The sequence below is a fragment of the Nannobrachium achirus genome (assembly GCF_963921795.1).
Source record: "Nannobrachium achirus genome assembly, chromosome: 1".
NCBI lineage: Eukaryota > Metazoa > Chordata > Actinopteri > Myctophiformes > Myctophidae > Nannobrachium > Nannobrachium achirus.
This window is the reverse complement of record NC_137810.1, coordinates 64,565,757-64,587,471: the sequence shown is the minus strand read 5'-3', so window position 1 is coordinate 64,587,471 and position 21,715 is coordinate 64,565,757. Positions and strand designations below refer to the sequence as shown.

The following is a 21,715-nucleotide window of genomic DNA, read 5'->3' as shown; positions in this document are numbered from 1 at the left end:
TTTTTTCCCTTTAAAGTGCCTTTTTCAGCCTACCCTCCCTCAAGAGCAGATTGTGACACTGGTCCTCGTTTTTCTGGGGACCCCCTGGAACCCACTCAAGGACGGCACTTTGAGAACTCGTGATCAGGAGTTATCCTGTGGCTCCTCTGTGTGTGTTTATTGGATGAAAATGCCACGCTTCCTTACAGTGTGTTGGTGATGTTGTCTATGTGATCAGCTTGAAACATAACTATGTACCTTTGGAATATTACTGAATAGTGTAGGCCGTAACCATATTTGTGGAACACAGTGTGGTGAAAAAGACAGTGTTTGATTGATGGATTGATTGAATACTTTATTCGTCAGAAATATAAACTGCACATGGTACAGTAAGGCATTGATGCTAAAAGGATAATGGTCATGGTGACTTTGAAGATAGTACAGCAGTAGTGCCAAGACAATGCTAAAAGGATAACACAAAAAGCACTGGGAGATTGTTTCCATCATACTCAAATAATTAGCATGACATCACAATATGTGCAACAAATAAATACAAAATAAACAAGACAGTGTGCAAAAGATGCTGTACTAAGGAATGCAAAAGAAAAGACAAGTGTGCAAAAGACATACTGTAGCAGCTCATCACAAGTCGGTGTTTTTGTTCATTAACATTGATCATGTTGTACTACTACGGTGTAGACTAATGGGGATCCTTAATAAACAGTTAAACAAATATAAATTACTCACAGTAACAGGTCCCTGATTTTTATTCCAGAACAAGGACACAAAACTCAGAACAAAATTCACCTTAACCGCAGTATAAACCCAACACTAAATTGAAGGATATGTATAGGGATCCCTGAGATGACATTACTTCTCTGTATTAGCCCTGCAGTGTGCTGCTGCTCATAGTGACCACATGAGGGAGCAGTTGTCTGTTCAGTGTGTTGCACAGAGGTGACATGAAGCCAGGAGCAGCAGAGGATCAAACTGATGACCTTCCATGGAGTTACTGCCTCCCTACAGTAGCTGCATTATGAGTACAGTACATTATGTGTCTAGTGTTCCCTTTTCTCCAATAAACCACAGTATTACAGACTAATTACAATGTTAGCCAAACAAACTCTTCAATGAAATATGACTTTCCTATACCTTCCTATTTCCTATTCCTTTTCACACTTAACAGGGCTATTTTGATAATATAAATCCATCAGGTGCGACTGATAATTTTATTTGGTCGCATTGGTGCACCTATTATTTAGCAGAGATCTGTCTGTATTGCCCCTACTCTGGCTCGGTTACTCCTCCTCGAGCATCATAGACACACTGCAGACGGGTGATAGGGAAGTAGAAAAAAAATCTGATTTAAAATAGGGATCGGAAACGGAATTGCCGTTCCACCAGCAGTGAGAGCGCCATCATTTATACTGACAAAGCATTGTTGAACTCATCGGAAATGTGTTGCAAAAAATAATATATCGTAATAAAAAGAGGATCCATAGGGGATCAATACAATTCATCTTTATCTTACGTTTATAAAATACAAATACAAATATATATATTTTAAATAGTAAAATCTTGACTTACACATTGTGTGGGGAAACTACAATAAAACCTAAATTATGAAATGTTCATGTGATTTTATACTGTACGTACTAAATAGTACTTAAATATTTATATTGCACCTACATTTTGTGCTGGTATACCTAAATGAAAATGTTAGGCGCAACAGTGCAACCAATGTAAAAGCTTAGTCTGGAGTTTAAAATAACAAGTAAATAGATCAAAAGAATAGTTGACAGTTTAACCCGCTATTCTTAGTAAACCGGACTGGAGTCGGCTCTGTATTTACGCCAGCTAACTAACACACAATGCCCACAAACAGTTTTCATCAAATATGCAACATTAATCTTGTGAAATAAATAAAAATGGGTTCAGACAAGTGTGGGGACAGTTTGATGTTTGTTCTTCACGTTTTCATCATGTTTGGCTGTAGGTAGCAGTTGCCTGCGTTATGTGAAGTAAGAAAGAGTTTTGAACAGGCAAAGTACCCAAGGCAAAGAGAGAGAGAGAAGAAAGAGCTGAAGATGGGTCTACTGTCTACATGAGTGCTGTAGATGCTCCATCAATGACCTTCATCTGGTCCACAGAGACTCTGTTCATAGGACTGAGCTCAGAGACGCCGTCCTTAGACCTGGACAAAAGGGGTTGGTGTGTGTGTGGGGGGGGGAGAAGAAAGAAGAATTTTAGAAGTATTCAACCCTTTATTATAATGTGCTGAATTGATTTCTTTTTTAATTGTTTGCTTAGCCAATTGATTCATTGAAAACGAATGACATGACATGAATTCAAATATGACCATTTCTGTACCTGTCCCCGTTGCCATCTGTTTTTTTGCGTCTGAGAAATTTACGGAAAAAGGCCAGATTGCTTAGTTTCTCCTTGAAGACAACCAGGCAGATGCTGATGATGCCGAAGATCAGGAAGACGACGATGATAAGATAACCCCACCAGGGAAACGCTCCAGTTGCAGAGGGCTCTAGACAGATAGAAATAAAGATGAAGAAGAGGGAAGAGAGAAGTGAAGGATGAAGAACCGAGGTTCAAAAAGTGATCAGAGGAGGCATATCGTCGCTGTTCGGCAGACACCAGCCATCTCTGTTTTTGTTCTTCATAAATCAGTGCTATTGAACACCCTTTACATCTGTGTGTTTGTTAAAAGAATATTGAACCAATGAAAAGTATTAAAAAGCGCTTCTGACAAAACCATCTAACTCTATTGGATCCTCAAACTGTCTGCCAAACCAGTTAACTCCACCCGTTCAGCCCTTTCTTTGAGCGGTGCTCCTGGAAGGAGCTATGCTCCAACATCTGGCTTTGTCTTGGCCCCCAAAACTGTCCGGGCCATGGAGATCCGTGCACATGTTTTGGGCTAATATATTTGCATCTCCATGTGGAGAAAAATATTGAACCAATGAAAATATTAAAAAGCACTTTGGCCAAAATCACTTGAGCTGGATATTTGTTAATTTCCTAAAAAAATAACAGTTAGCCGGTTTCTGTCCGACAGCAGAGATATGCAGATCAGGCAGAAATGGCAGGCGAAGACGAGATAAACATTTAAACATTGGAGTTTAAAACGTGGAGTTAGGAGGTTTTTACCGAAGGGCTTTTTACTACTTTCCATTGGTTTAATATTATTTTAACCAACACACAGACGTAAAGGGTGTTCAATAGCACATACCGGTATTTATGAAAAAAAGAGAGGGCCAATCAGGTGGAGTTAGGAGGTTTAACCAACTCTCAGATGTAAAGGGTGTTCAATAGCCCTGATTTATGCCAAAAAATCTAAAACCTCAAACATGGAGTTAAGAGGTTTTGGCCAGACAGTGACGATATGATGACTGTTAGTACAGTATTTGTTTTAGTAGTAACATTAGTAAAAGTTTAAGCAGTAGTAATAGTATTATTAACATTATTGGTTGTAGTAGTAGTAGTATTTTTATCATTGGTAGTAGTAGCAATACTTTTACCATGTTGCCCAATCCACAACTTTCCAACATCCCATTGTGCATTGCGCAGAAGGTGTGCGGCAGCTTCAGGCACCGCAGCCGAGTGTGATCTACAAGCTCACAATGGTTGCATCTGCGGCGTGACGTGAGCTTGTATGTCAGCTGTTCTCCGGAAGTGTCCCGCAGATAAATGCTACAGTAAATTCTCGCGGAAACAGGTGGATACAGTAAGTTGTTACAATAATGAAGACATGCACTTTTTAATCTATGCACTCACTTGGATCTCCAACATGTCCGTCTTGTGGTGACCCGTCATCAGGAGCCTGTGCCATTTCAATCAGGAGAGACAAACGTCAAAAATTTACCATCAACTAACTGACTGCACCTAACGCTCTTGTGGCTGAATGCTACAGCAATGTTCCAACTAGTGAAAAGCCCTCAAATAATAGTGGAGAATGCTATCGTAGCAAAGGGATGACCAACTCTATATCAGTGCCTGTGATTTCCTCCATTTACACACACACACACATACAGTAGGTGCCGCTTGACACCACAGTTAAGGTTGCTGCTCTGAGAAATCAGTCTATATGCAGACTTATCTCACATATCTCATCAAATAAAATAGCTATAATATAAATATACTATCTAATAAATCTAATATAATACAGTGACGTTGTTGTCTGAAATGATGAGTCCCACTTCATGGGGGGGAATCGTTGTCACGTTCAGACGTGTTACGGTGTTAGGCACCCCATGTGTTAATGGGTTATGCCATTTATGCCGGATTCAAAACTGCACCACTGACGTTCGAGTTTCCGAGCATAGCTTAGCTTAAATTCTAAATAAGAGCAACATTGACTTGTAAGCTGTTTTTAGAAGAATGCTTACTTTTCATTGTTGCTACTCTTAAAATATAAGTCTAAGAACCTACAGTCCCGTTATATAATAGGTTATTGTATCACTATTTAGATATTAGGTATACACAGAGGTATGAAATGTCATTGATCTCATGCAGCCCTAGTGTAACATAATAACATGAAATATGAACTTTTCAAGATGGTAAATTATGTCCTGAGATTAATCCCCCATCAGGTTATGCATCGGCCTATCTGCTACATTTTGTTTCCAAAGTACACCAAAGTGATGCATTTAACATACACATTTTGTTTTTCTCCCGGGAAAGATACCCACTATGCTGACCACAATATTGATTATTTTAATCAATATTTATTTTGTGTCCAGAATTAATTTAATTCCATTTAAACTTGATTCACATTTAAATAAGCCCCAAACATATTTTCTATGGATTACTCGCCCCATGGAGACTTGAATAAATGGATATATGTTTTGTTTTTGTCGCATTCCTAAGCAAATGAAAAGTATCCGGTAGGACACAAAAAGAGTCTCCTTTGTGTCTCCTACTGGATGAGGGTTCATTAAATTATTGGCTTAGGAATGTACAAATACAAAAACATATTCATTGATTTAAGTCTCCAAGGGGTGAGTAATCAATAGGGAACATTTTTGTTTTGGGGGTGAACTACTTACTCAATTAAAATACCTTCTCTTCAAGCTAGTAGGTAACATGTCATTAGGTCGAACACCCTTTGGTCCGACCACCAACACCTAACCTTAACCCTAACCCTAACCTCAGTAAAACTATGCCTAAACCTAACCCTAACCTCAGTAACCGTGACGCGGGTGATTATCTAACCTGCCGAGTGCCGACGCTGTTCGACCCAACAGGAGTTCGACATATGGGGTAGTCCCCAAGCTAGTACCGTAATACATTTCTCACAGTCCATTAATGGAGAGCAGCCTAAACACAAAACACACATTAATGAACGTGAACTTATCGCACCTTAGTCGTTGATTCATGTCCTGTGGCACCACTTCCTGTGGGAAGAGGCAAGAAGATGAGCTCATTATACTGCGGCTTTTACGGCATTGTTTTCCTTTAACCATGCTACTTTAATGTACTTAGTTACATCTGGTATGTCTAAAGAGATTATACAATTATATTGTAACTGTGTAATCACTGGACCAATTAGCACTAGATTTATTGTACACACTGCAAGTATAGGTAAAATAACTAAGTACCTCCACACATTGATTCCCCCACATGCTTTATAGTTTCTGAAATATTAAAAGTAAACCGTGCCCAAATGTGGAGGCCAATGATGTACAATATAGTAGATGAAGTTATAGATGACAAACACGTTCTCTCTCAATAACCTTTCAATACAAAAATGTATTGCCTTACCAACAATCAGCTGAACGATGCATTCTTTCTCGACCTCATCAATGTGGCAGGTGTAGTTTCCTTCGTCAGAGGAATTCACTCTGGAGAGTTTGAGGGACACGTTGCCTTTCTGCACTTCATGATTGAAGAGGGATGTTCTATTCTTGTAGGAAGAATACTTAAGATCAACTACTTCCTTCCCATTCCTCTGGAAATGCACATATTGAAGAGGCGGTACATCCGGCGTGGTCCAGTGTATGGCCAGGTCAACATCAGGATCACTGGGGGGATCAGTCTCACACGGTAGAACAGCATCGTCTCCAACAGGTGAAAACACAACCAGGCAGTTCCCTGACAAGAAAAGGCAAGACAAGACAAGACAAGACAAGACAAGACAAGACAAGACAAGAAAAGACAAGACAAGACAAACCTTTGTTGATCTCAGAGGGATATTCAGGTGTCATAGCAGAACCAGCAGTAAGAATGAAACGGGTAAGAAAAACCAAGCTAATTATAATGCAATTAAATAGACATTAAATGTGTTAAAGTATGTGTGGACAAGTGGAACAATTCAGCCAATTGTGGTGAGCGTAAAGTAACAATTGAGTCGACCATCCAGGGGTCACCATCATGTCCGTACAAGACCAGATGTGTCTGTGGCAAGACTTGTCCACGTACGTCCATGACCATTTTTATTTTATTCAGAGAAAGAAATGAATAAAAACATATATCCACCTGTTTCCTGCTAAGATTTACTGTAGAATTATGTGTGGGACACATCCGGAGAACAGATGACATACAAGCTCACATCGCGTCGCAGATGCAACCGTTGTGAGCTTGTAGATCACTCTCGGCTGCGACGACGGAACTGCCGCACAACTTCTGCGCAATGCATGATGGGATGTTGGAAACTTGTGGATAACTTTATTTCATTATAATGAAAATATAAATATGTCTTCTCTAAATATTCACAATCTAATATTTTCTGAATGTGTATGAATTAATTCGGTAAAGTGTGGAGATGACATATTACATTCTAGTCATTAATACCCTGCATCAACATCAAGGCATCTGTCAATTTTATGCCCCATCCATACCGTGTGTGCTCACTGGAGGAAATGGAGCACATTTTCTACCAATAAATGTCAAATGGATATGACACTAGAGCAGGGGTTTTCAAAGTGGGTGACGGGGCACCCTGGGGTGCCGTGACTGCAGTCCAGGGGTGCCGTGAGATAATGTGATCATATTGAATATGAAAACATTATTTAGTATAATTTTAAACCTGAAGTAACAAAGTTATTTTCAGTCAGTTCTAACCAAAATGGCTGTTATCTCAACTTTTCCCTCGCAACATAATCACTAAAATATCGTCACTGTCGGGCAGAAACCTCGTATCTCCAAGTTTCAAATGTGTACGTCTTTTGGTAAAGCAAAGCCCTGCTTCATCATACAAGACTGTCGCACAAAACTAGTGAAAAAAGCCGATGCTATAAATATAAGGTGCTGGGAGTGAAACTTATAATGTAGGGGTGCCTCGGATTAAAAATATATTTATGGGGTGCCCTGAGACAAAACAGTTTGAAAACCCCTGCACTAGAGGACAATTAGCTGACCCCAAGTTAATTATTGGGTGAGTACAAGCAAGCGTTACAACTTTTAATGTAAGGGCAATGAATCCCATCCTCGGGAGGGAATGGAGAATGTGATGGTTTTCAGCTGTTGCAATATTAGTGCCACGACACTCATTGAGGAATATCATGAAATGTCATAAACTATAGGTTAATGAAGGTCTAATTTACCTCCAGTGCAGGAGAGCAGGCACAGAACTGAAGTTAGAAGGAGGCTTGAGGAATGTCTCTGATTGTAGATCACGTGTGGGTACGCCATATTCAGATCTAAAAAAAAAGAAAGAAGTAAATTCCCATGTATCAATGTGAGTTATAAAATGGTCACTCAATCTGAATGACAAGAAGGTGTGCATTATGATTAGATAATTCAATAATAATAATAACCAGTTAAGAGGCCCAAAGGGCGAGAAGCAACCTCGGCCTATAGGGCACAATACGTTTTCTAGACTGACACAATATTCTATGGTTTAGCCTGCCTCTCTCTCCTCACACATTCACTTACTGCCGCTCTCACTTCCTTAAACTGTCCCTCTCTCTCTGAGATTCTACTTGTTATAGGCCTACCGCCGTCTCAAACACTCACGGTTCCTGCAGTATTTGATCATATTTCCACAACTCCCATGATGACATGTCAGGCTGCTAATGATTTGTGACCAATAACACTTCAATTCATTTCAATTCAAATTAGCTTTAGACCTCAGAAGGAAAATCAACTCTGTTAATGGACAGTTGTGGAAATATCACATACAGAATTGTTATTACTATGGAACAATGGAGCAATATAATTGCAGTTGTTTTAAGCCTTTATCCTAAAATTGTTGCACAGTTCTTAAATCTTAAATACTGTCAAGCACGCAGTATGCAACCTTGTTATCTCCATATTTCAACTTGTTTGGCGTCTTCAGACAGGTTTACTCCGTTAATGGACAGTGAGAGTTGTGGAACTATATATAGGCCTACAGCAAGATTACAAACGTACAGCCATGATCATGTTGTGAATGCTCGGCATAGGAGCAGTGAGTGTGAGTCCGGCCCTCAGAGAGAGAGAGAGAGAGAGAGAGAGAGAGAGAGTCCCGCCCCTTGAACAAAACGGCTGAACTCATTTTCTGTGACTTCAGTTCCACAGAAGTGGTGGTGGTGGGGCGGTCTGGGGGGGGGGGTGTAAGAGGCGGGCTGAATGATAGAACCACGCCTCTCCAACGAACAGTTTGGACTCATATTCTCTGCATGTTCAGTTCAGGCGGGAAAGATCATGGAGCAAGTCAACTATTACTGAGGTGAGTTGTAGTTCATTTACATTAGTGTGTTGTATCATGTTTATTCTGCTTCATTCATGGACTTGATATTGATTGATTGATTGATTGATTGATTGATTGATGTTTGTATTGACTAAAAACATGCGTACATTCTTCATAAACATAACCATATATCTGTACACATTTGTCAAAAGGACAAAACAAACAAAAACCTCCGGAGCTCATTTCCATCATGGTCCTTTTAGTGTAGTGTAAATGTGTGTGTACACTGAGTGACATGTGTTGGGGTGCACTGGGGTTGGGGTGGGTGCAGACATTGCCTACAGTACAGAAAAATATATAGCATACAATTTACAACATAGACAATGTAAAATAGCAAAGAACAACATGGGTAGGCTACTGTAACCCCAATAACTCAACAAATTGAGAGTTGTGGAAATGTGATCATATATTAGGCCTACAGACCACCTCACACCGTGCTGCATTGTAGGAGAACTGGCTGATCAGAGCTCAGTGAGTCTTGCCTTGCCAGACTTTCAAACATCTCCTCCTACTAGGCTGAGATATCCTGTATCCAACCTATTGCTCAGTGTTGCCATGTCTGCTTATTATAAGCGACGCCAAACTCACCAACCTTGCACCTGTACATGGAAAACTAGAATTATCCCCTTTCTGTCTTCAATGTGTTTGTTTCACAAAAATCCACCGTAGACATATTATGAGCTACTTTCTGTCAATAATGTTGAACTTTAATTGAAAGTGCTCTTCTTCAATAACGCAACGTCCTCCATGCCTCATGCATTAGCCTGACATTTAGAAACGGGACCATTGAGTTATTTCCCAACGTGCTTCCGAACCGAACTCCAACAGTCCAACATAAAAAGAATCACCTGAACAGAATGTTTATATGAAACAACAAACAAGCACATTGCAGATAGGAAGAGGACAATTCAAGCTTTCCATAGAGTTTGATTTTGTTTAATACAATCAGATAGATAAATTATTGCCTTCCGATGGGTGGTATTGCAAGTCAAGTTGAGTTAGCAGTAACTTAGCACTAAACCTCTCGAGTTGCAATAGCGGCCAAGTGCTCATGTGTGCTTCTTTTGGGCTTGTTTTCTCAGACCTGGTTGCCTATTTCTCTCGCAAAATCTGGCAAATAATGGTGACAGAGAGACAGAGGGGGGGGGGGGGGGGGGCGAGGGGGGGAGAGAGAGAGAGAGAGAGAGAGAGAGAGAGAGAGAAACAGACAGAGACAGAGAGAGAGAGAGAGACATGCAGAGACACAGAGAGAGACAGACAGACAGACAGACAGACAGACAGACAGACAGACAGACAGACAGACAGACAGACAGACATGGAGAGACAGAGAGATAGAGAGACAGAGAGAGAGAGAGAGAGAGAGAGAGAGAGAGAGAGAGAGAGAGAGAGAGAGAGATAGATGGGAGCAGCAAGCGGACTTCAGGCTTTACTTGGAAAACCCCCAGTTTCAAGTATTGTATGTAACAATTAAATCACGCAGCTTTAATAAATCTAAATTAGAATTTCTAATCTGATTCTATAAACTACATTCTAGCAGGTGTCTGTGGGCTACTGGATTTAAAATCACCGACTTTAAACACCCTATGGGAAAGTTTTTTTCTCCACAAATAGGTGCCCCGAAAAGACAAAGCAAAACAAATCATACAAATGTCACTTACCGAAGATGAAGAATGATATGTTGAATGATCGATTTGTAATTGCAATCCAACAATCACGAATTTTCATTGAGTGTCCAAGAAGCTTGTTTGTTCACGTCTGATAAACTCATGCTCCAGTCAGTGCACAGGGCTGGCACTGTGCTGGAGCGCAACCCATGCAGCCAAATGTGGACTGTACCATTGAGGAGGGTGGTGGTGTAGCGGGCAGAGGACATGGTGGGGCTTTTTCCCACTTTTTCTTCCATGCAGTATAACTTTGCTTCCTCTCATACCCGTACGTATATAGCGCTTCACTGCCCACTTGTCATCTTTTATTTTCCATACTCTGACTGTTCCGGGCCACACTCAATAGTGAACCCCCCACCCTCGGTGGTGATGGTCCTGCTCATTTCTGGAAAACGACCTGTCTGTAAAGCTGAAGCAACCAACTCTATGGAAGCAACCTTCGAGGTTTCATATGATATGAAGCTTTATTTATCAAATGTTATTATTATTATTTTATTATTATTATTATTTTAACTAATAGCATCAATCTTTCAGGGTGTTGCAGTCTATTGGTTTTGGGGAGAAATATATAGCAGCAGTTTCCCAAAACGATTTAAAATAGTTTAAACAAAAAGCATTTTTCTTGCCAATGTTTTTCCAATGTGTTTAAAGGTACTTAGCTCCATTCATTATGTAGCATACAAGTCTGGCCTAACTAGTAGTTGCATGTCTCCCAGGCCAGCCCAGCAGGTAAATTGTTTTGTCATTTGGTCATTGGCCATGTTAAAGGAGTAGTTCACCCAAAATGACATTTTTCTATCGATTACTCACCCCATGGAGACTGGAGTTTATGATATATATATATTTTGTTTTCTTTTTTTTCCCCGCATTCCTAAGCCAATAACTTTATTATAATACATTTACCATCCGGAATCAATGGGCCTACAAAGAGTCTCCATCAAATGATAGGCTTAGGCATGCGACAAAAACATTTTTATTTTGTTTTATTGAACTTAATAATATTCATTGGAAAAAGAAAAAAAATCATTTTGGGGTTGAACTAACCCTAAACCTATCCCTAACCACAGATAAGACTATGCCTAACCCCTTAACCCTAACCTCAGATAAAACTATACCTAACCATAACCTCTTACCTCAGTGCTCTAAACTGCTTGTATAAAACCAAGCGTTTCTAGCTCCAGCACGGGAGCCCCTGCAGTTCTACTGCAGTCTGGGGCTCCCCTTGCCTGGTAAACCCAGACGCGCTGACTGCTGAGCCTGCCAGCCTGGGCCTAGAATGTATGTGATCTTATACATTTTTATGTATTCCAAATACACAGACATAGATCTGTCCTATCCATGACCATGGACAACATTCTGTCAGTGGCTGGGCCGGACCTGAAATGGCTGCTGAACTGAACATATGAAAACCTCCTTTGAGAAGACACGTGTTTGGGAAGCACAAACGTATATGGGCCACACAACTGACAGGTGGGTTGCGATTGGTGTGGGATAATTAATCACTATTGTGTGTGCCATACATTTGTGCTTTCCAAAGGAAGTTTTGATATATTCAGTCCTGCACTCATTCCAGGCCCCTCGCCCAGAAAGAATGTCATCCGTGTGAAGCGCGTGGAAAAGTGGAGATATTTGACTTAACACACGTTTTCTACCAGAACATATCTCATAGGGATATGAACCTAGAGGACAATATTTGACTCCAAGTCTTAGAAATTCATTATTGGGTGAATAGCAGCGCGGATAACAGTTATTTATCCCATGAAGGCCAGTCTGCTAACCGGTCGCGGAAAGGCAGCGGTATTGGACGGGGGCTCATTTTACCGGGCGTTCAGCCGCGGCGGCTCACGTTTCCGCGGTGCGGAAAGGACCGATCTATGGCTATGTATTTGAAATACATGAAATGTATTTAAGATCACAGACATTCTAGAGCTATGCTCCTCCTTGCTGCGTCTACACTAGCTGTTGCTATCTGGAAACGGCTCAGACCTACAAAAACGGTTTCAATAAAATATGCCATGCTGTTGCCATTTGAGATTTTAAAGATAACACAAAGAGATCATGTATCATTTATTCACTTTCAACATGTCATTGGTTTGACCTCCCTTTGGTTAGACCACCTAAACCTAACCTTAACCCTAACCTCAGTAAAACTGCCTAAACCTACCCCTAAACTCAGTAAAACTATGCCTAAACCTAACCCTAAACCGTCTACCCAAAGGGAGGTCTAACCATGGGGCAGTCCCCCTTTGCCACTCGATTTGCCATTCACTTTATGCATGTTACCCAGTGAGGTTTAATGCCAGGTTGAACATTGCCAAACTAACAACAAAGACCAAAACTAGCTCTATACAGGTCAGCCACTGGAGTAGTGGTGATCTTTACCTGCAGAAACAAAATGTCCTGAGCCTCACATTTTATTTGGGTGTTTTCAATGTTTGTTTCGGTAGACATGGACATTTTGGGGTGTCTACCAAAACAAGCAGTGAGAACACCTGAATGCATTGAATGCAGTGTGTTTATTCAGGTAAAACCCACCACACTATTCCAGTGGCTTCATAACTGCTGCTAGAGGGAAATGATGAGTACAGATACCGGTATGTATTCATTGTTTTGTTATGTACACAAAGGGCAAAGTTACATTACAGTGTGCTTCCATGTTAAAATAGACTACTACGAGTGACATGACCCAAATAACGCTAGCATACATAGCATAAGCTCAATGAACATCCTTCTTTAAAGCAAATTGTCTACTATCCCGCACACTTCCCGGGTAAACGCCTTTCAACAATTCCATTTCCATTCAAATACATTGAAAGAACTACCGTACAGCAATTAGGACTTTTGGAAATCATGTCATTATATGCAGATTCAGATTGTGTAAATATTGTGACATGACAATTTGCTTTTCTTAGCTCATTGACCAAGTACTGAAGTAGCCTATTATATTATTTACTTTACTCTTAATAACGACAATTTTCCAAAGCACATTTACTCTTTAATTCTTCCCTAACCCTACAATGTAACCATTTATTTTCAAATGATTTGCCTCGCTAATATTTATGAAAGGTGCTGACAGTCAGTGTTCGGGATTACTCTGCCCCTCCGGTGCCCACTGTTCTCACCAAAAGGTGCCCAGTGTTCCAGATTACGTGGCCCAGAGGTGCCCAGTGTTCAGAGAAATACCATAGAAATACCAGGTGCCCACTGTTTCAGTTACCAAACAGGCTACCTGCAACTAATAATGTACAACAAAAACCTTTCACCTCCTATTGCGCTGTGCTACATTATGAGTGCCATGGATTATAGTGTAACAGTGGTGCTCAAACATTTTCATGTCAAGGACCCCCAGAATCAGTGGATTAGAACATTTCATTCGATAAGGGTCCATTTGGGTACAGATGCGTGTACACTCGAAGACAAAACTATTTTCAAAGGGGGGCAATATGAAAACAAACATGTAGTATGAACTGACTGCACCGTGTGGCAAACTGTAGGCTACCTTTTATTTACACCATAACAGTCAAATACAAATGCATCGCATTACAACTATTTAATGTATTATTTATTTTTTATTTTTTACAGTGCAATTTTGTTTGCAGTGTAGCCAAATGTAAACATACTTGTGCTGTGAACATGACCAAAACAATTCTGTATTTAATTGTACTTTTAATCAGATGCATGCACACTTTTGCACAGCATTGTTAGTATATTTACAGACCAATATACTGTCTTTTGTTCAAATGGCAGTCTAACTAAATGTAACCAGGGGAGAAAAGGTTTGAAACAACAACAGGAGCAAGCAGTAGGAATCCTTATTCATATATTGAGAAAACAGATCTGTCCAGTAATTAATTCTAAAACACTTGGAAACGTCAATATGAATTTCACATGACTATAGGCTACTGTTGGGCCATAAATAATACTATTTAGGAAAATCTGCCCTTGGGCCAGGCTTGGCCCCCAGGCTGGACTTTGGACATGTCTGCTATGAGAGCAAACAGACATACATAGCTGTCTAATCTCAAACATTTCTATTCACAGCAGAGTGGGCACTTGAAAAGACTGGGCACTATAAGGAAACAGTGGGCCCTGAGAAAGAGTGATGATGATGTATAGACCCACATGATGTCCAATCAGAAAAGGGACATACGGATAGAGATGTACATACAGTACACACAAAGTGGAGCGGCTGGAGCAAACACTGATGCAATGCGATTATGTTCTAATATTTTGTGGAAAGACGTGAGACAACTAATTCTGAACAGAACTGGTATCTTTTTTTATTGGCCAGTTGTTGTGACTAAGTTTGTGGCTGACCATCATCTATGTAGATGACAACTGACAAAAGTTACAAATATTAACATTACATATCATTAAAACAATCATTCATTAGTGTGCAATAAGTGGAGAAGACGACAGCCAGCCCCATGGCCTCCCCTAAGTAACAAGAAATCTTGTGAAATAAAATGTCGTCAACCAATCATCAAGGATGATGATACACGAAAGAAGAAGAAGAAGTGTTAAATGGCTTATATTATGAATAGCACTGTAATAATGTCTTGGTCACCTCTTGTCTTGATTGTTTAAACATGACGTCATGGGCCGCTATGCTCGATAACAAGCTTGATAAGCCCAAAGCTTATTGTAGCGGACCCTTGTTTCGAGCTCCATTCCTCCATCCCTACTCAGGACTCCTGAATTGCTGCCATCCACACCCTTCTGTCTAGCATCTGGGTCTGTTGATGATGCAGTGTGTCTACGTATGTGTTTTACCCTCCTAGCTGTGCTTTGAGTTGGCTCCCACAGTGTCAGTTTGTTTGCCACCAGTTCCTGGGTGCCTGACACAGCCCAGCCAGACTCATCCTTCTGTCTCTCACCCCTTGTCATTGTGACCAATGGGAGGCTCAAATGTCTGATGTGGTCTGTGTCTGGCCATGTGACTCCAAGTACCATTCGTGGCATTCTTGTTTAAACGCCGTCCAGGGCCTTTTCCTGCTGTGTTTTGAGCGTTCTTGTCTCAGCCCCATACAGTGGTAATGACTCAACTGTAGCTATGAACAGCTGCCTCTTGAGGACACCTCCCATATCAGATGCATGGCATTCCAGGCTAGCCTATTAGTGCCCTTCAGTTGACAGAAGTCAAAGCAGTCCACGCACCGAGATAGTTGAAGTCCTCCGCCACCTTCATCGCCGTCCCGTTGACAGTGCCAATTGTTTTGTCCTCCGTGTTAAATGCATTACTTATGTTTTCTCTGGATTGAGCTTGAGGCTGATCTTGCACTCTATTTATAGTACTGGCAGTAATAGTTCTCCTCCTTTCTCCGAGGCTAGGGCAAACACTGAGGACGTCTCCGCTCTCTAGGCTCGACCTCTCTACACACTACAGAGCATGTGGGGCCAGGCCCGATAAACAGACAGGGATTCATTCACAACGACGGTGCGTATGGTCACACTTAATTAAAATGCTCTTGCTCTTGCCGACATTTCCACAGTTTGATTCATCATTCTTCTTCTTAGCTGAATGTTCTCATTATGTAGCCCAGTGGTTCTCAACCTTTTCAGGTCTTAACCCCCCAAATTATCACATTTGAACTGGGGACCCCCCACCCTGACAAGCACTTGAATTGTAGGACTTGAGGCATTACATGTATTGACTCATTTCCACAGATGAATATGATGAAAATAGCCAATCTACAAGCTCCTACAAACTTGAAGTTCCGCTATTTTCAAAATCTTTGCCTCTTTCTGATGATTTGAGAATTTGGTCAATGTTTGCCAATTTATTTAGTATAATTTGTTGATTACTTTTTCACAGTAGTGCTAAACCTCAAACTAAATGTTTATGTGCCCAACATTTTGTCTAAATAAGAATTAGGCTAAGGATGCACAACTGGAACATGACACACCTTCAATGTTGTGGTAGTTATTAATCACTAATACTAATTCTAGAAATTATATAACTGGTTGACACTCTCATGAATCCCATGTTGGGCTTAGGAACATTGCAGAAATATAAATTTAAGAAGTACTTTGTGAATCCCCCTTTGGCCATGGGAGATATGGAGCTTTAGGACTTCAGATGGATACTACTACATGTACTGGACAAATAGAGACAGTTTGATGTTGCTAACAGTTTAAGTGTTATTACTAGTTGTGCCTGCCTATACTGTACTTGATTTAACTGTAAAAATCTAAATTGTTACATATAATTACGTAATTTCTGCCATCCCATTCTGCTATGACAGTTGATTATTTCACTCTTTGAGATCCAACACTCAAACAATGATATAGGCCCAAAGCCCTCCAATTTAACGCCTCATCTAAAAGATGTAATCAACACATAGGCCTATACAGCACCGAAACAATGAACATCATGACAGTCATTTTTGCTACTGTACACAATGTTAATTAACTAATAACTATACAGTCCATGCAACAACAACATCCTTTTTGGGTTGACCTGGTGGCTCGGCATGCTGGTTTCAGCCCATTCCAACAACCCCACATTTTATGATGTAAAATCTTCATGAAATTAAAAGTAAATCTTTCCCAAAACAATCATAAGGTGAAATAAATTATGGTAGGCCTACAGCCAGTTTGTTTTCCTGCACATCTTCAAATGGATCTGATGTCCATTTGAATGCCTTGTGTTAATAACAATAACTAGCCCTTACCCGTTCAAAGATATGAGCTCCGAAATGATGTGCAGTGTGTGGGTTATGGGATGTGCACTGTGCACACAGTATATGAGGGATGGAAAGTAACTTTAACTGGTGCTTGCATGATAATAGGTACCGGTAGGAGCATCAATGTAAGAAATACCCGTTTCGTTTAATGGCTACAGAGATACTGTGTACCGATCTGCATGATTTTTGGACAAAATCTGTAACAGGGCCAGACAACCAACAACCCCCCCGCCCACCCGCCTGCACACACACACACACACACACACACACACACACACACACACACACACACACACACACACACACACACACACACACACACACACACACACACAGAGAGAGAGCTGGTTAAACATGTTGCCTCATGCTAGATGCAGAATAGATATAGATGCACCATAAAAATGCTAATATACAGCATATGATTTGTGAAAGTGACAAACGGGCTTCACAGTTATGTCAGGTGTGTTCATATGCTAATGGTGATGCGATTTCAGATCAATTGCTCCAGCCACTGAGGAGAAACGCTGTGACAGACACTCACTCAGACAGACACTCACTCACTCAGACAGACAGACAGACATTCGGAAAATTATATGTTTGATAACGGCACACTCCGTCCTGTGTTTTTAACAAGGTGCATGTCCTCATGGGGAGCGTACCAAGGACACACAAATTGAAGGTGCAGTAAGGTTACATTTTTGATACATGAAAAGCATACCACTCAGTAACCTACTCTATGGATAGTTACAGCGTCTCCGCCATTATGTGGTGGCGGCTGCCAATTATACAGCACAATACTTTCCCAGCCCTTTTGGCTGGATTTAGACTGCAGTCAAATCTAGCCTAAATCTGATTTCTTTCTCAAATCCGATCTTTTGGCCCGACTCTTCACACTGCATTTGCAAGTGACACAGATCTGATCTGTGTGTTTAGACTGATGTTAACAACATCAACCCAAAGCCGCCCTGTGTCGACATATCTGCTTTGGTTATCGTGGTAACAAGTCTAACAACGTTGGCCTCAGGACTTTTCTCTCTTTGTGTTTTTTCAAAACTTTAATTTTCCTCTGACTTTGCAGATAGGACCTTCTGAACCCATTTTCTGCCATGCAGTGAGATATGTCTTCATATATTGCCTTAATTGTTCCTGTACATTTCTCATGTAATGAGACATCCCCCCAAAGTGCTAGGAGACAAGTAAAACTTATGCTGAACTATTGTTTTATTTTCATAACACCCTCAAAATGCAATTCTCGCACTCTGTAATGACATCAGTGGCGCTCAGGTCATGCTGCAAGTGACATTTTGGACAGTTTCATATTATGTTACTTGGCTCGTTAGATCAGGTTAGTGCATTCAGACACATCTTTTGAAACCACCTCTGGATGTGGTTTCTAGAAATCAGATTTCAAGTGACCTGCATGTGACCTGTCTGCATTTAGACTCATTTAAGCAAATCTGATTCCAATCTTGATGTGACACAGATCTGATTCATGCTGAATTTGGCTGGCAGTGTAAATCATGCCTTTGTCTCCTTTTTGGGCATCCCAAGTTGTTCTTGCTGCCAAATATAAAACATATGTCTGCACCTATGACCTAGCTAGCTCTGAGATGGTATGTAGGAGTGGTTAGTGTAGTGTTTAATTAACTCTAGGCTGGGATCAAATCTATCTCTGATACAGACACTTCCCTGGACTCTTCATCCAACAACATCTGATGCATTAGATATACTAGCCCGTACCCGTTCAAAGATATGAGCTCCAAAATGATGTGCAGTGTGTGGGTTATGGGATGTGCACTGTGCACACAGTATATGAGGGATGGAAAGTAACTTTAACTGGTGCTTGCATGATGTAGGAGCATCAATGTAAGAAACCTGTTTCGTTTAATGGCTACAGAGATACTGTCCCCCCCCAGCCCGCCTGCACACACACCCGCCTGCCTGCACACACACACACACACACACACACACACACACACACACACACACACACACACACACACACACACACACACACACACACACACACACACACACACACACAGAGCTGGTTAAACATGTTGCCTCAAGCTAGATGCATATATCCACAGACAACACATACTGTATGTTTTACATTCCCTCAAAGTTTAAGTTATATTAGAATCTATTTTGTTTTTAGGTTTAGCTTAGTTTGATTAAATACTAATTTTAAAGTCTTTATTGTGTGTATTCATTCTGAACCGGTCACTACATACAGGTGTGTAATTATATGCAAATACACATCTTCTGGCCAATCCGAATCGGGATGCTATGTGTTCAACTCATATTGATGTGTGGAACTAAGCTTTCTTTTTCTTATTGTTTTTAGACATGAAGATGTGTACCCACATGATCAGATACATTCCTCAAGTCTTCTTCTGATTTCACTTCTGTATTTGCTCTGCTACACTGGAGGTAAATTAAATTAATGTGTTATTATAACTACAACTATAGAGTATTATAACTATAGGTTAGTCAATCAATCCCAGGTTGATCAATCCTCCTCAACCTCCAAGTTTAAATTCCACAGATCATCTCTAAATAACATACATAACCTAACAACATAACACAAGATAACAAGCATGTGTCTAAATAGTCAACCTTTGACAATCTTCTGCTCCTGTGTGACATTAGATTACATTATTTGTCTAATATCGCCCCCATGTGTTCAAAACATGTAACTATTCAGACACTTGATTAGACATTTGTGGAATTAAACAGCTGTTGTTGACCTTAATGACCTATGATTATGATTGTTTTTATTCAATTAAACTGCTTATTTTACTGAACATTATTGTCCACCCAGGATGGCCAGCAACAGACAAATATTAAAGGGATACTTCACTTCCAAAATCATTTTGGGTCTACTCTTTTCTGAACACCCCAGACAGATTTTAAGTTTAAGTTATCATACATTCTGTGTCTTGTAGTCTAAACGAAATTACATTGTCAGATCCTCCAGACTCATGAATGAATACTTACTTACTTTTGATTGATTGATTGATTGATTGATTGATTGATTGATTGAATACTATATTGCCCTTTTTAGAAGTAGGCCTACGGCAGGTTTAAAACTACAAATGGCTGAGACACACAACAAAGTTTGTTTCCATTGTATTGTGGTCCATTAAACATTAATCACTCAAACACTTAAACTGGACAAACAGTGCAGCAAACAAGAAATACACAGTTTAAACCAATTCATGATAATAACATATACGATTTTTTGAACCACATTTTTGGACACTGCTCCTACAGATTTTGCCCTAAAATCACACAAATCGGTACACACTATGTCTACACTCATGTCATCAACATGGATCTGTCCCATATAGCGCCACCATCAGGCCGATTTTTTCAAACACATTTTTGGACACTGCTCCTACAGATTTTGCCCTAAAATGACGCAAATCGGTACACACTATATCTACACTCATCTCATCAATATGGATGTCCCATATAGCGCCACCATCAGGCCGATTTTTTGAACCACATTTTTGGACACTGCTCCTACACATTTTGCCCTAAAATCAGGCAGCGACCTGACGGTCGCTTATCTCCCGATTAGGGAGTCTTAGCCTACTGGTGATATTTATCTGGTCTCGATCGGACCCTCTCTGATTAATCCAGGACGTCCGTTTTCATGTGCAGTATTTATGTTGGTTGAAATCAGAATCTGACTAGTCATGGTTTGACTTGATCTGGCCTCAATCGAGAGGTCTGATTGGTCCAGTTTCTGACCGTGCTTGCTGGGGCACCATGTTGTACACCCATAGCTGGATGGTCAGAAATAGAAGGTTCCAGGTTCTGGCAATGTGTAGAGATGTTCCTACATAAGACACTCAACTCCTAACTGGTCAAGTATGACCGCTACAACAATGTGGGGTTTGGTTTGGTTCTGCTGTAACACCAGAATGTACATCTGGGGATGATTTTTTTTTTTTATCTCAACTCATTATCATCTTTTCTTACTTCCTCCAGGGAATTGTCTGCTAGTGAAAAACATCTGTTGGAGATGATGCTGTTCTTCCATGTGAGGTTGATCCTACCACTGATGCTACTGACCTTGCTGTATACTGGTCCAGGCTGGATCTGCCACATGATCAATATGTGCAAGGGGAAGTCGGGGTTCGATCCCTGGCCGGGTCATACCAAAGACTGCAGTGCCTCCCTGCTTTGCACTCAGCATCAAGGATTGGATTGGGGGTAAGTCCCTGCAACATCCTAGCATCAATTCCAGGGTGTACTTATACATCAAGCTGCCTCACGCTATAGAAACAGGAGATGGGCTCCTTCCCTATGGGCCTTATGGCTTGGCAATGTTACTTACTTTTATATTGCAATCAGGCCGGTGTATGGACAGCCAAAGAAATGTTTTCACGATTTTAGACAGGCATGGACCTTCTTTTTTGGGAGAGAGACATAATATGTTAGAGATGACATGAGATCAAGGAGGGCATGTTATAGGCCTAACTGGTTTTGCGTAACCAGACAATCAGAGATCTCCACCTACTGATATGTCAGAGGAAATGTAAACTCATTGAATGGGATTGGACACCGGACAAAACCAGTGCAAACCTCAGTGTCCTGATTGTAACACATCTTTATGAAATGCGGACCTTTAACCCTGGTGTCATTACAGATTCTCCATGCCCAACCTTTTCTGAACCCAGTTTCTCTGGTGA

General features: G+C 40.6%; 1 protein-coding gene across 1 annotated transcript; it reads right to left on the bottom strand.

Moving 5' to 3' along the window:
* Positions 1 to 1,467: 1,467 nt before the first annotated feature.
* On the bottom strand, positions 1,468 to 10,423 carry LOC308281285 (uncharacterized protein). The gene is made up of 7 exons (XM_080721428.1): positions 10,321 to 10,423; positions 7,536 to 7,631; positions 5,755 to 6,084; positions 5,353 to 5,387; positions 3,769 to 3,814; positions 2,350 to 2,518; positions 1,468 to 2,173 (listed from the first exon to the last, which is right to left on the bottom strand). Exons 1-7 carry the CDS (start codon positions 10,385 to 10,387, stop codon positions 2,080 to 2,082), a joined length of 837 nt encoding a protein of 278 aa, XP_080577554.1. The 5' UTR covers positions 10,388 to 10,423; the 3' UTR covers positions 1,468 to 2,079.
* Between the last annotated feature and the right edge of the window lie 11,292 nt (positions 10,424 to 21,715).